At 43.9% G+C, this 13,604-nt stretch overlaps 1 protein-coding gene across 3 annotated transcripts; it reads left to right on the top strand.

The window, feature by feature from the left end:
* The first annotated feature begins 7,171 nt into the window (after window positions 1–7,171).
* On the top strand, window positions 7,172–12,301 carry ZFAND2A (zinc finger AN1-type containing 2A). Of its 3 annotated transcripts, none has more exons than XM_026704645.2 (7): window positions 7,172–7,394; window positions 9,083–9,175; window positions 9,313–9,407; window positions 10,352–10,483; window positions 11,167–11,318; window positions 11,718–11,786; window positions 12,043–12,301. In XM_026704645.2, exons 2-7 carry the CDS (start codon window positions 9,121–9,123, stop codon window positions 12,059–12,061), a joined length of 522 nt encoding a protein of 173 aa, XP_026560430.1. In that variant the 5' UTR covers window positions 7,172–7,394; window positions 9,083–9,120; the 3' UTR covers window positions 12,062–12,301. The 3 variants fall into 3 exon arrangements, with proteins under 3 accessions (XP_026560430.1, XP_087768940.1, XP_087768939.1); XM_087912814.1 differs by having other exon boundaries at window positions 7,192–7,425; window positions 9,103–9,175; XM_087912813.1 differs by having other exon boundaries at window positions 7,193–7,412.
* The last annotated feature ends 1,303 nt before the right edge of the window (window positions 12,302–13,604 follow it).

Here is a 13,604-nt window from a genome sequence, read left to right as displayed (position 1 = left end):
GTGTTGGAAGGGACCTTGGAGGTCTTCTAGCTCAACCCCTGCTGAAGCAGGAGACGCTGTAGTGCTCCAGACCAATGGCTGTCCAGAGTCTCATCTCTAATGACCTAAGTGCAAGAGCCCACTGTAACTACATAGCCAAAAAGGCGTTAAGAGATGTTAACCTAATCCTACGTAGCTTTTTCTCTGGTAATATCACACTACTAACTAGAGCGTACAAAACATTTGCTAGACCAATACTCGAATACAGCTCATCAGTCTGGAACCCACATTACATATCTGATATTAACACAGTTGAGAAAGTCCAGAAATATTTCACAAGAAGAGTTCTCCACTCCTCTACTCGTTGCAGAAGACCTTATGCCACCAGACTTGAAATTCTAGACCTAGAAAACCTAGAACTACGCTGCCTTCGGTCCGATCTAAGTATAGTATATAAAATCATACATTGCAATCTCCTACCTGTCAATGAATACTTCAACTTCCACCATAACAGCATCAAATTTGATTGCAGGAAATACGACTTCAGCAACAGAGTGGTCAATGTCTGGAATCCTCTTCCTGACTCTGTGGTTTCTTCCCCAAACCCCAAAAACTTTAACTTTAGACTGTCTACTATGGACCTCACCCCTTTCCTAAGAGGTCTGTAGGGGGCCTGCATAAGCACACCATTTCGTGCCTACCGTTCCTATCCTATGGTTTCTTTTATTTTTCTTATGTGTATACATTTCATGTATTCATAACTATGTTTTTACTTATACCTATTATCTTGTAAGCGATTGACAAATCCAATCCAATCAAATCAATCAAATCAAATAAATAAAAACTTCCAGTGATGGAGCTACGCATCTTCTGAAGGCAAGTTTTCTCAGTGAATTGTTTTCACTGTCAGAAATTCCTCCTTGTTTTGACTGTGGATCTCAGAATACAGAACAGTTGGAAGGGATTGTGGAGGTCTTGTAGTCCAACCCCCTGCTAAGCAGGACATCCTAAACATACCATTTCAGACAAGTGACTAAATAGTCTCTTCTTAGAAGCAGTGTTGGAGCACCCACAACTTCTGAAGATGAGCTGTTCCACTGGTTAATTGTTCTCATTGCTACGAAGTTTCTCCTTTGTTCCAGGTTGAATCTCTCCTTGTTTAATTTCCATCCATTATTCCTTGTCTGGCCTTTGGGTGCTTTGGAGAATGGCTGGACCCCCTCCTCCTCCTCTCTGTGGCAGCCTCTCAAATACTGGACGACTGCCATCAAGTCCCCCTTAGTCCTTCTCTTGGCTAGACTAGACATACCCAATTCTTGCAACCGTTCTTCATATGCTTTAGCCTCCAGACCCCTGATCATCTTTCTTGCTCTTCTTTCTAGAGTCCACCAGCTCAGGACACTTTCCAGGTGTTATTTTTAAAGTAGAATTAGAGGGGTTTTTTTGGGCAGGATACAGACAACACATTGAGGCATATATAACTTTATAATAACCAAGTCACAGGGAGGGTCAGTAACTTTTCTTCTGATTCTAAAATCTTGAATCGAATCTTTCTTGAATTGCCCTAAACCCAGCAAGGAGCGGTTGCCATCTAGTGGCAGACAGTTCCAAATGCAGGTCAGAGGTGATAATTTAATGAGGAATGGACACTGTCTACCTGTCTTCTATTGGCTTTTGATCAGAGAGTCGAGATAAGGAGAGAGGAAAGAAAGAAAGAAGAGAGAGAGAGAGAGAGAGAGAAAGAAAGAAAGAAAGAAAGAAAGAAAGAAAGAAAGAAAGAAAGAAAGAAAGAAAGAAAGAAAGAAAGAAAGAAAGAAAGAAAGAAAAGAGGAAAGAAGGAAGGAAGGGAAGGGAAGGGAAGGGAAGGGAAGGGAAGGGAAAGAAATGATGATGTTTTGCTAAGGCTTCCCTGGAGTTTGTCATCCAGCCAGCCCAATAACACCTGTCAAAGGGTTTCATAGTTTAACATTTGATAAACTGCGGAAGTTCAAAGGTAAATGGAAAATTGGACCTACAGAAGAGACCACACCGAACTTCTGAATTGTCACTTGCCTTTGGGGCAGCCTAGTTGTTGCTGGGCTCAAAGATCGTTAGCCATCTTGGCTGGGGGTGATGAGACTTGGAGTCTAAGAACATTGGAAGAGAGGAGGAACATGGGGGTTTCCTTCCATTTTCCTAGCGGTCTGCCCATTGTCACACTTCTGTGACAAATGCCATCTCCTTGTCCAGAGGGCATTCAAGAGACTCGGCTGGTAAATTTTGTGTGCATCCACCAGGAGAGACAGGGAGAGAGGGACCAGCAGCTATTTTCGACATAATGAATCTTAAGAAGGCCATTAAAGTTGTGGGCCGCCTCTTCATTATTTCTCTTTAAAGTTATTTATTAACCCAGAATTGCTATTGTCATATTTCACTTTTATTTGCAATCTCCCCTGGGCTAAAGCGTTATATATTAATCTTGCAGGTTAGGATTCTTTTAATGGTGCTTCTGGAGTTATATACTGCCCTTAATTTTATTAGTTTGTGTGGTATATTAAATTATGGCAAAGAAAATGTGCAAAAATGAAAATACTCTAGAAGGATTCCTTGCCAGGGGTGAATCTCTTACTTGCCCAAATGCTGGAGATTTGTAACATTGAAAAGCTAAAAGTAAAATCTTTTTCCCCCTCCTTTTTTGAATAGGAAAAAAAAAAAGGTTCCTGGTGATCATAGGGACAGATCTGTGCTGTTTTCCAATAAAATGGAATGATTTGCTAATATCTTCTGGGCTGGTCTTTAGGTTCCCTGCTTCACCTACAATTCTGGAATCTCCGGGTAGGAAGGAGGGAAGGAGAAAAGGAAGGAGGGAAGGAAAGGAGGGAGGGAAGAAAAGAAGGAGGGAAGAAAGGAAGTAAAGTAGGAAGAAAAGATGGAGGGAAGGGAAGGAAGGCATGAAGATGGAAAGGAAGAAAAAGAGGCAATGAAGGAAGATAGGAAAGTGGGAAGGAAGAAAAGAAGGAGGGAAGAGAAAGAAGGCATGATGGGTGGGTGGGGGAAGGAAGGAAGGAAGGAAGGAAGGAAGGAAGGAAGGAAGGAAGGAAGGAAGGAAGGACCTGATTTTAACTTTGCCCCCTTTCTGGCTACAGGCCTGCTTTCCTCTCTCCCCCCCCTCCCCCCTTTAATCCTGGGTTGCTAGGACATGTAACCTCCCCCGCCCTTCTGATTCATGCTGGTTCTTGCTAATTAAATTCTGCTTTTGGAGCACTTTCCCATTTGCCAAATCCCTGCAAATCATTTCTAACCGTTCCCACTCCTGGGCTGCTAAGCCAGCCGCTGTAATCTCTTCCCTCGTTGTGTGATCTTTTCCCGGGTGCACAAGAGAGAGAGCAAAGGGTTGGCGCTTTGCTTCTCCACTTCTCGGGAGCCCAAAATGTGTCAGAAGAAGGGGAGAGGGTCTAAAAATAGACCCTCTTAAGACCTTGGCTAATTTCTAATCCTTGTCCTCTCTCTGCCTGCGCCAGCTGGGCTCCGTCTCCGTTTGGATTTGCAGGCTTCCTTAAGAACCTCAAATCCGCTGCGCACACGTCGGCTTTGTTATCTTCTTGTGGGCACCTCCTGTATCAAACTGCACAGCCCATGATCCTGGTCTCAGCCCGGCTAAGAACATAAGCCCAAGAACGCTGTCGCAGCGCAGGGTTTCCATTCTTCGCTGGCTCCTCTTCGGAGAGAGTGACTCACTTCTGTTTGGCTCTGGGGGAGAGCAATTTAGGCTGAACCCTTTGCTCAGTTGGGACCTCTGGCCTCCTCTGCTGTCAAAAAGCCAGAAGGGGTCCCATGTGTCCCACCACCACAGATAAGGTGGGTGGGCTCCTCGTCGGAGAAGAAGGCTGGACAGCAAGCCAACTGCATGGCCAGCAGCAGGAAAGCTGTCCAGTCCAAGGGACAAGGTTCAAGAAGGCCAGAAGCTGGACAGAAGGTTAACCTCTGTTGGGTCTCCCATCTTCTCCAGAAGTACCCTAGTGCTCCTCATTGTTACGGTGTAGACTTTATTGCCCTGGCTTCTTCTCCCAGGCAGGAACCTTGTCTTGAACCAGAGGTCTCCAAACTTGGCCACTTTAAGACTTGTGGACTTCCGCTTGTTGCTTAAGGCTTCCCTGACGTTTGTCACTCACCCAACCTCTTCCTACATTGAAGTCCACAAGTCTTAAAGTGGTCTAGTTAGTTAGTTAGTTAGTTTACTTTATTGTCATTGCACTTCGTACAACGAAATCAAACACCATCTTCAGTGCACATCCTGACCATGAAAATAAACACAAACACACATCCTTTCACACTCCACACATTGAATTGAACCCCCCCCCCCCGATACTGCATGAATATTGCACTATACAGTAGAATTCAACAGAGTTACTTCCCTGTGATAGAAGCTGGTTTTCGGCCTATTTGTCCTTGTTTTTATTATTATCCTGTACCGTCTGCCAGATGGTAATAGTTCAAAAAAAAAAAAGGGTGCCCAGGATGAGATGGATTTTTAATAAGAATGTTTTGAACTTTCTTAAGGCAGCAGGAGCTATAAATCTCTTCCAAAGAGGGGAGAGGGCAACCCATGACCCTCTGGGCAATGACATTCACCCTCTGGAGCGCTTTCCTATCTGCCATGGTGCAATTGGCAAACCCTACAGAGGTGCAGTGAGTTAAGATACTCTCTATGGTGCAGCGGTAGGAGGTCACCAGCAGTTTTCCACCCAGTTGTTGTTTCCTGGGAAGCCTCAGGTAGTATAATCTCTGCTGGGCCCTTTTGACCAGGGCTGCAATATGGGCACCCCAGGTCAGGTCCTGAGTCAAGTTTGGGGGGCCCTGTGTTAGAAGGTGTGCGAGCTGGCTTAGACCACACCAGGGTTCACCCAACCTCTGAGCCAAGATGCTTCTTTTGAGTTTAGCAGGGTATGGAAACCCCAAGCATTGAGGTTTCATCCAACCAGGTTGGAGTTGGACAAATGGGGTTTGCATGATGCATGAAGCCAGACAGATACCTCCACCACAAGAGGAGCAGATAAAGGGATGGGGGAGAAACAAGTCAGGTTGGCTCTTTGTTTGGGGTCTTAGGGGTCATGCCATGAACAGGGACTACCCATGGCCCCTGTTGGGTTAAAAAGTTTTTTTTTTTAATCAGATTTTAATGGGAAGCACCAGTTCCTCCAGTTGATGATCTGACCTATTTTTCTTTCAGAGGTTCCTCATGTATCTCTGGGGTGGTTGCAAAGAGAAGTTGAAAATCCTATTGAATTGTGCTCCACATGCCCAAGGCTGCAATTTTTCCTTCTCTTTCTGTACCACTTCTTGTTCTCTTTCTCCTTCTATTTCTCCTGTCTTCTCCTTTTTCTTTTTCTTTTCCTCCCTCCCTTTCTCCTCCCTTCTCCCTTTTCTTTTCCTTCTTCTATTTCTCCTTCACTCCTTCTCCTTCTTTCTTTTCTTTTTCTCCTCCTCCTCCTCCTCCTCCTCCTCCTCCTCCTCCTCCTCCTCCTCCTCCTCCTCTTTCTCCCTCTCCCTCATTCTCCTCCCTTCTCCCTTTTCTTTTCCTTCTCCTCTTTCTCTTTCACTCCTCCTTCTTTCTCTTCTTTTTCTCCTTCTCTCTCTCCCTCGTTCTTCTCCCTTCTCCCTTTTCTTTTCCTTCTTCTCTTTCTCCTTCACTCCTCCTTCTTCACTCCTCCTCCGATTTGGTCAACCCACAGTGCTCTGGCGTGTTAAAAGTGGTTTTATTCCAGTCTTTTAATCTGGCCCTTTTGATGCATGTTGGACAATACAAACATGTTGGAAGGAACCGGAAACGTTGTGCGCCTTTGCTTATCTGATACAACATCTGTGAGTCAGAACTGGGTGAGCATCATGTGTGAGGCAGAAACAGGAATTGCTTAGTCACCTTTAACGTCCCATATCCTGACTTTGGTCTCAGGTTTTCCGGCATTTTCTAGAATAACAGAGTTGGAAGGGACTTTGGAAGTCTTCCAATCCAACTCTCTCTGCTCAAGCTGATGATGTTCTGCTGGACTTCAGACATGCCACAGAATTAGGACACAAATTCTGGGGATAACAACATCACCATCAACAACAATCAAATCTGCGTGCCACCTGACCGTAAATGACTCTGGTCAGCTGACAAGAATCAAAGACATTACACCCCAAAACTCAATAAAATATTTCAAAATAAATAAATAAAACTCTGGAAACACCAATAATGGTTACTATTTATAACAAAGCTGAAAATAAAAATTCTGAGGAGGATTTCTATATTGTTTGCGTTTTATCTATTCTTAGTGTAGGGCACCTAAAATGACACCTGTGTGAGATGGGCAGAAATATAATTTGAATTTATTTATCATTCAGCCACCGAGAGTGATGTATGTGAGATCAGTGGCTACATAAATCGATTTATTATTATCCTTACGGGGGTCATCCTAAGTGGGGAAAAGTAAGGCAGGGCTGCTTTTCCACGACCCCTGAGCCAAACATCTGTTTGCCCCGCGGGCTGTGTGCAGGGTCTCGAGTTCAAATCTCAGGAAAACCGGGAAGGAGGAAAGAAAGAAAGAAAGAAAGAAAGAAAGAAAGAAAGAAAGAAAGAGAAAGAAAGAAAAAGAAAGAAAGAAAGAAAGAAGAGAAGGAAGGAAGGAAGAAAGAAAGAAAGAAAGAAAGAGGAACAAAGTAAGAAAGAAAGAGAAGGAAGGAATAAAGAAAGAGAAAGAAAGAAAGAGAAAGAAAGGAGAAGAAAGAAAGAAAAGAAGGAGAAGGAAGGAATAAAGAAAGAAAAAGAAAGAAACGGAAGGAAGGAAGGGAGAGAAAAAAGAGAAAGAAAGACAAAGAGAAAGAAAGAAAGAAAAAGAAAGAAAGAGAAGGAAGGAAGGGAAAGAAGAGAAAGAAAGACAAACAGACAGAGAGAAAGAAAGAAAGAAAGAAAGAAAGAAAGAAAGAAAAAGAAAGAGAAGGAAGGAAAGAAAGAAAGAAAGAAAGAAAGAAAGAAAGAAGGAAGGAAGAAAAGAAAGAGAAAGAAAGAAAAAGAAAGAGAAGGAAGGAAGGAAGCAAAGAAAGAAAGAAAGAAAGAAAGGCCGACTCACACTTGGGCAGCCAGGAGGCGGGGCGCCCTGATTCAGCGAAACTCAAAGCGGGGCTTCCCGTGATTGGGCGGTGACGTTGCCAAAGTCGGCTCTGATTGGGCGACCGGGAGACAGAAGCAAAACATGACTCGGCAGAATCGCGCTCAGCCTCCTAAAGCGGGCTGGGTGTCTCTGTAGTTGCGTGTTTCTGTGGCCGTCTGCACGGACCTCCGGCTTTTCTTCCCTGCGCCTTTAGGGCAGATCCTGCGAAGTTTCTTCCCCCACCCGCCTGCCACGTTGGAGGAGAAGACCGACACGGGAGTGCGTCCCTACGGCTTGCTAAACCCGGTGGGGTTGGCTAAGAAGGTTGTGTGTATTTGTGTGTGTGTTGGGACAGTCCTGTCCCTTTGGGGGTTGTTGAGCCAACGATGGCTAAAGTCGTTAGGGGAAGGCAATTCTGGGTGGTTTGTTGAAGCTCTGTATTCAGATCCTGGCTCATTAAGCATAATATGGGGCTTTCTGAAAGTGAGCGATGGGGAATCTTAGAACTTTTGGGGCTGGTTCTTTAGTAGGAAAGAGAAGGGGGTTAATTTATTTCTCCAAAGCTCCAATTCGGCAGCACTTTTTCGTGCGGCTGTTCATAAAAATAGGATCTCCAATGTCCGGTGACGGATATGGCAGGAGGAGGAGGAGGAAGAGAAGAAGAAGAAAGAAGAAAAGACAAGCAAGAAACAGTGTTTGGAATCTCATCCAGGAGAGAATAAACTTGGAATTAAGGAGAAACTTCCTAGCAGTGAGGAGAACCTGTGGAACAGCTTGCCACCAGAAGTTGTGGGTGCTTCGTCACTGGAAGAGACTGGATAGTCATTTATATTAAATGGTATAGGGTTTCCTGACTGTGCAGGGGGCTGGACTAGAAGACCTCCAAGGTCCCTTCCAGCTTTATTCCGATTCTGACCTTGGTAGGTCTAGGGGTTTTTTTGGCACAGGGATGGCTGAGACCAAACTTGGTTGTGTTCACACCTAGCCCCGAGTTCTAAAAGAGGTTTCTTTGCCTTGAGCCTTTGCTGTTGTGTAAATCAGGGGTGTCTAACCTTGGCAACTTTAAGACCTGTGGACGAACTCCCAGAATTCCCCAGCCAGTCAAGTCCACAGGTCTTAAAAGTTGTTAAGGTTTAAATGATTGCCAGGGGGTGTTTTTTACGGTAAAGGGAAATTCTAGGGCGGGTGTCGGCAACCCGCAGCTCCGGAGCCGCATGTGGCTCTTTGGGCCCTCTACTGCGGCTCCCTGTCCCGTCACTGGCTGGCCCCTCCCCTCCTTCACCTCCCCTCCCTCGCCTGGCCTGAGAAGGTAAGGGCGACGGCGGAAGATGGACAAGCGGGCGGGGCTGATTCTCCAGTGCCTCGCTCTTGCTGGAGCTTCTTCCGGCCCTTGGTGGTGGGAGTGAGTGACACTGAGTTGGCCACGCCCAGCCAGGTTTTGTGGCTCCAGGTGGGTTTCTTTTTTTCCTGTGGGAAACGGGTCCAAATGGCTCTTTGAGTGTTGACGGTTGCAGAGGCAGGGGTAGGGGTATTCAGCCGGTTCTGACCGGTTCTGGAGAACCGGTAGCGGAAATTTTGAGTAGTTCGGAGAACCAGCCAATCCCACCTCTGACTGGCCCCGCCCCAAACTATTCTCCGCCTCCCGAGTCCCAGCTGATTGGCTGGGTCTTCTTTGGTTGCCCTGCACAGGAGAACAGAGCTGGAAAGCAGGTTAGTGGGGTGGGGAGGGAAGGGGGATTTTGTGGTATATCCTTCCCCTGCCATGCCCACCAAGCCATGCCCACCAAGCTACACCACACCCGCAGAACTGGTAGTAACAAAATTTGAATCCCACCACTGTTGCAGACCCCTGTTCTGGGGTTAATGGGTTATTGGACGTCAGCTGATGTGACTTAACAGTGACTACAGAAATCACACCTGTCAGCCCTGGGTGTGAACCTGGCTGCTGTGTGTCCTGTGGGAAAACCAAACTCACACACCACCTCTCCTTCCAGGTAACCCTGATTGTGGGAAGTCGGGGGCTTCTGAAGAAATGGAATTCCCGGACTTAGGACAACACTGCTGGGAACGGAGCTGCCGACGGCTGGGTAAGGATCGCGGCCAGAGGGTGTGCAGGCTTAAAGTCTCCCTTCTTTGCGATTTGGGAAGACCTTTTGCGTTAGGATAAATCCAACTTAACGTGTTTTCTTGGGTGGTGGTGGTATTTCTTTCTTTTACTCCAAAGATTTTCTCCCTCTGAAATGCGACGCCTGCCAGGAGCTTTTCTGCAAAGATCACATTATCTACAGCCGACACAAGTGTCCTTCGGCGTATAAGAAGGTGATTCGGGTTGATGGCGTTAGGAACCTTGTGAAACTGGGATGGAGAGTATCCATGCGTAACTCGCTGTGCAAAAATGCTGGTGATGAAACCGTTTTTAAACTGTTCCTTGTTCCTCGCACCGCTGGTGTCTTCTTGAGGGTTAGCCCTGCCACTGTTTCAGGCTGGTAAAGTAGAAACCCTGGTCTCCTGTCTAAGAACATGACATGCTGTGAGAGCATGACAAAGGAGCAAAATAATAACATGCATGCAGAATATGGTGATTGGCATAAAAATAATATTGGAAAATTGAATAACCAAATCCTGAAGGATTATAAGTTGAATAAGCAAATAATGGAAGATTCTAATTTAACATAAATGTTTGTATTATTATTAGAATTATATAAGCTTGCTAAATGTCATAAATATGATTAATATTCTATTTGTATTAAACGGTATGACACTTAGAATAGGGTGATTGGCATAAAAACAACATATTGAAATATTGAATAACTAAATAATGAAAGATTACAATTTAATAAAAACGTGTGTATTATTACCAGAATTACATAAGCTTGTTAAATGAAACAAATACAATTAATACTATTTTATTTGTATCAAAATGCATGACACTCAGGTGCCACACTGTTCATGCATTGATACATTTGTAAAAAATAAAAAACTGGGGGCAACTGGAAGCAAAATAATAAAAAGCGAGGGATTTATGTAGAAAAGATTTTTTTTAAATAGTCGTTAGGGTAGTTCTGGAAGATGCACCAGTTCAAGTCTTACGTTTATTGCATTTAAGGACTTTTTTCTGTTAAGATTTGTGTTCAGGACCTTGTTAGTTGGCAGCATTGCAAGGCCAAATAGTTACACCAGGAGTATGTTAGGGACAGTTTGAAGTACCGACTTACCTCGACTCGTCTTTGCTGACTTCAACGTGATCATTTTTTTTGTTTTAGGATGTACAGGTTCCAGTCTGCCCCCTTTGCAATACTCCGGTCCCCGTCAGAAAGGGAGAGGCGCCTGATGTAGCTGTGGGGGCCCATATGGACCGAGACTGTCGACAGGATTCGGCCCAGCAGAAGCAGAAAGTAAGGACCTTCTTAAGAAGAAAGGCTCTCCAAACCTAGCTGTGCTGGCTGAGGAATTCTGGGAGTTGAAGTCCACAAGTCTTAAAGTTGCCAAGTTTGGAGACTTCTGACTTAGACATTTAACAGTGGTTTATATACAATAGTTATATACAGAAATATACATGGTAGGCCTTACAAGTAATACATTACAAGTAAGCAAAGTTCTTAACTCTACACGTGGAGTACTCTGCAATGAATACTCCACACAAGGAGAGACAGCATGCCCTCTATAATGGCTGCCTTTATATAAACACCTCTTAAAGGGATAGAACCCATCCCCAGTCTTAAAGGGAAATCCCATGCTATGCTGCATCACCATTTCATCAGCTTAACATTGCATCAGACTTACAGCACCTGGCAGCTATTACTGCTGCTGGTCAGCTCTTAAAGCTTAATATCTCAACATTCTCTGTCTTTAGAAAGTGACTTTGGGAATTGAAGTCCACGGATCTTAAAGTTAAGGTTGAGAAACACTGGTTGATGGGGAAGCCAGCTTTAGGGGCTGGGCCTGAACTGTGGAATCCAGCTCCCTGCTCCACTGCATTTTACTAGCATTTCCAATTTACCCAAGTAGGCCAACTATTCACAAGGGGTACTAAATATCGACATATAACCCAATTTACTGTGCTGTCCTTGGTGTTTAGATCTTCACCAACAAATGCTTCCAAGCGGGCTGCAGGAAGAAAGAGATGATGCGGCTGGTTTGTGACCAGTGTCACCAGAACTTCTGTCTTCATCACCGACATCCTTTGGACCACCAGTGCCCAGGACGGATTTGGCCTGTCTCCAAAGCTGGGTAAGGCTACTGGGCTGGGAAGACCACATGATGGACCTCTTTCAGGACGTGTCCCGAATTGAGTCTCGGTGGTTTTCAAAAATGGTTGGGCCTTGTTTAGAGACCTCTGGCGTAAGAATTTGTCCATTCCAGCTGGTTGATGAATTGAAGGAATCTGTTAACAGGGTGGCTACAGGATATCTTTCAATGAGGAAGTGAAAATTACAACTAGTTAACTTTAGTTAATGTTTATTCATTAATTTATAGGTTGCTGAGACTTCAAAACAGGTCCAGGTGGTTTATGAATAATGAAAAAGCCCGATTGCATCAAAGTAATAAACACACCAGATAGTTAATAATGAAACTTTCCTATTCATCGTCAAAAATCCTTCACTTAAATCCGTATTAACTTCCTCCCAGGTGTGCGGCTATAATGAGGTCCCTGCAATCCAAGAACAATGCTCCCAACTGTCAGCTCCTACAAAATGGGTAAGGTTGGATCTTTTCTGATCAATATAAGTAATCCCCATGCATGCTTCAGGTGTGCCCTGTTGAAACTTTAGCACAAAACTTTTATTATTGATTTCTGAATGTGTCTGACTTAGCCTGTTTGTACGCGTAGAATATTGTACACATCTAAAATCTAGCAGAAATAAAAAGTGAAAATAGAAGTTATGAACTTGCAAGAAATACTAGTTTGGAACTTCTGGTTAGCTAATTGCATTTTTGTTTTTTGTTCTTTCAGATGCAAAGCAAAAAGTTGATGTATACCACAGGTTTCAAACTCAATTGTGTCAGGTGACATATCACGATGTTTTATGCGTTTGCAGAGCTGGGCTGGGCGTGGCCTGCATCCAGCCCATCCCCCCCCTCCCAGTTTGACAGGCCTGATGTCTACAGTTGGGATCGAAATCTATCTGAAGTCTGTGGATAACTGTCCATCTCTAGCTCTTAAAAATTAACTGTACCCTTTTGCACATTTTGTGATTAAACGATTTCCTCATATTGTCGTGGTGGTTGCTTGAATTTAAATCACAGAACTGCTGAAGAAGAGCAAGATGAGCCGTACCTTTGAAGAACATGTTTTGCCTAGGATAGTGGATTCCTTGATCCAAAATGAAATTCGAGAAAACCTTAGGCCCTTTAACCCCAAAGTGCTTTTCCAAGAGGCAACTGGACTTTCTTGTTTTTCTGTGAAGAAGTTTCGCCTTTCATCCAAGAAGCGTCTTCAAAGAAAAACAAGGAAATCCAGTTGGCTTTTGAAAAAACACTTTTGGGACAACTATGACCTGGATAGCCGAGAAACTCCATAGACACTTAGGCCTTTAAGATATGGTGCTCCAGGATTTTTGATGGCTCTATTTGCATAAAATATTTCATAAAATAAAATAAAAACGGCATTTGTATTTGCATTTGCAAAGGAAGACCGAAAAAAACAACCACATCTTTTAAAGCTTGAAATCAAGCCATCCTTTTCTAAGCATCCTTAACCTATGAATGCTACACATTCTCGTGAGCAGAAGCATCAGCCTTAATAACGGTAGTCTTCATCTTACGACTGGTTGTTTAACAACAGTTCAAAAATAGAACAGGCATCCCCGGAGTTATTTATGACCCACTTTTGTGGGTTTCAACTCAGCTGGCTGGGGAATTCTGGAAGTTGAAATCCATGACTTCGAATTGCTAAGTTTGACCAGTCATTCAAATTCCAACTAACTGGAATATTGAAAAGAGCTCAAAAAGGACAAAGTTTCCATCGATGGGAGCAGGGAGTCTATTTTATTTTGCCGGATTTATTCCGACAGAGGCATGTGGTTATTTTTCAGGTTAGATTCCTGCTGAGTGAACTCTTTCTTTCCAACTTAGTTTTATTTGCAATATATGAATAACCCACAGGGTGTCGCCACCCACAAAATCAACCCATTTTAGGCTGCTGACTCCTCTTCAAAGACAAAAATGTAATGTAGATTTTTCCAAATCCAGCCTCCCAAAAATACAGATGTCAGGGTGGAATGCTGAACTTCTTTTAAACTCGGGTTCGCCCCCCTTCTAGAGTCAGAAAGGAGCAGGTTAAATGGGAAAGACCTGTACAAATTGAAGAAATATGTATAGTGGTTTAGTGGTGTTTTTTCCCCTGTGTTTTTGTATTTATAAAGTAGAGATTTTGGCACCAAGCTCAAAAATGTGTTATTTTTTCATATGGTTAAAAACTGAAGTTACATTTAATATAATCAATTTAGAAGAGAGGGTTGGATTGTGGGGTCCTTCACTGAACAAGTTTGCTTGCAGATGCTGCATTTTATCCAA

Source organism: Pseudonaja textilis, chromosome 14, assembly GCF_049901715.1.
Source record: "Pseudonaja textilis isolate UNSWEBS1 chromosome 14, rPseTex1.2, whole genome shotgun sequence".
Taxonomy (NCBI): domain Eukaryota; kingdom Metazoa; phylum Chordata; class Lepidosauria; order Squamata; family Elapidae; genus Pseudonaja; species Pseudonaja textilis.
This window is presented reverse-complemented; position numbering and strand designations above follow the sequence as displayed.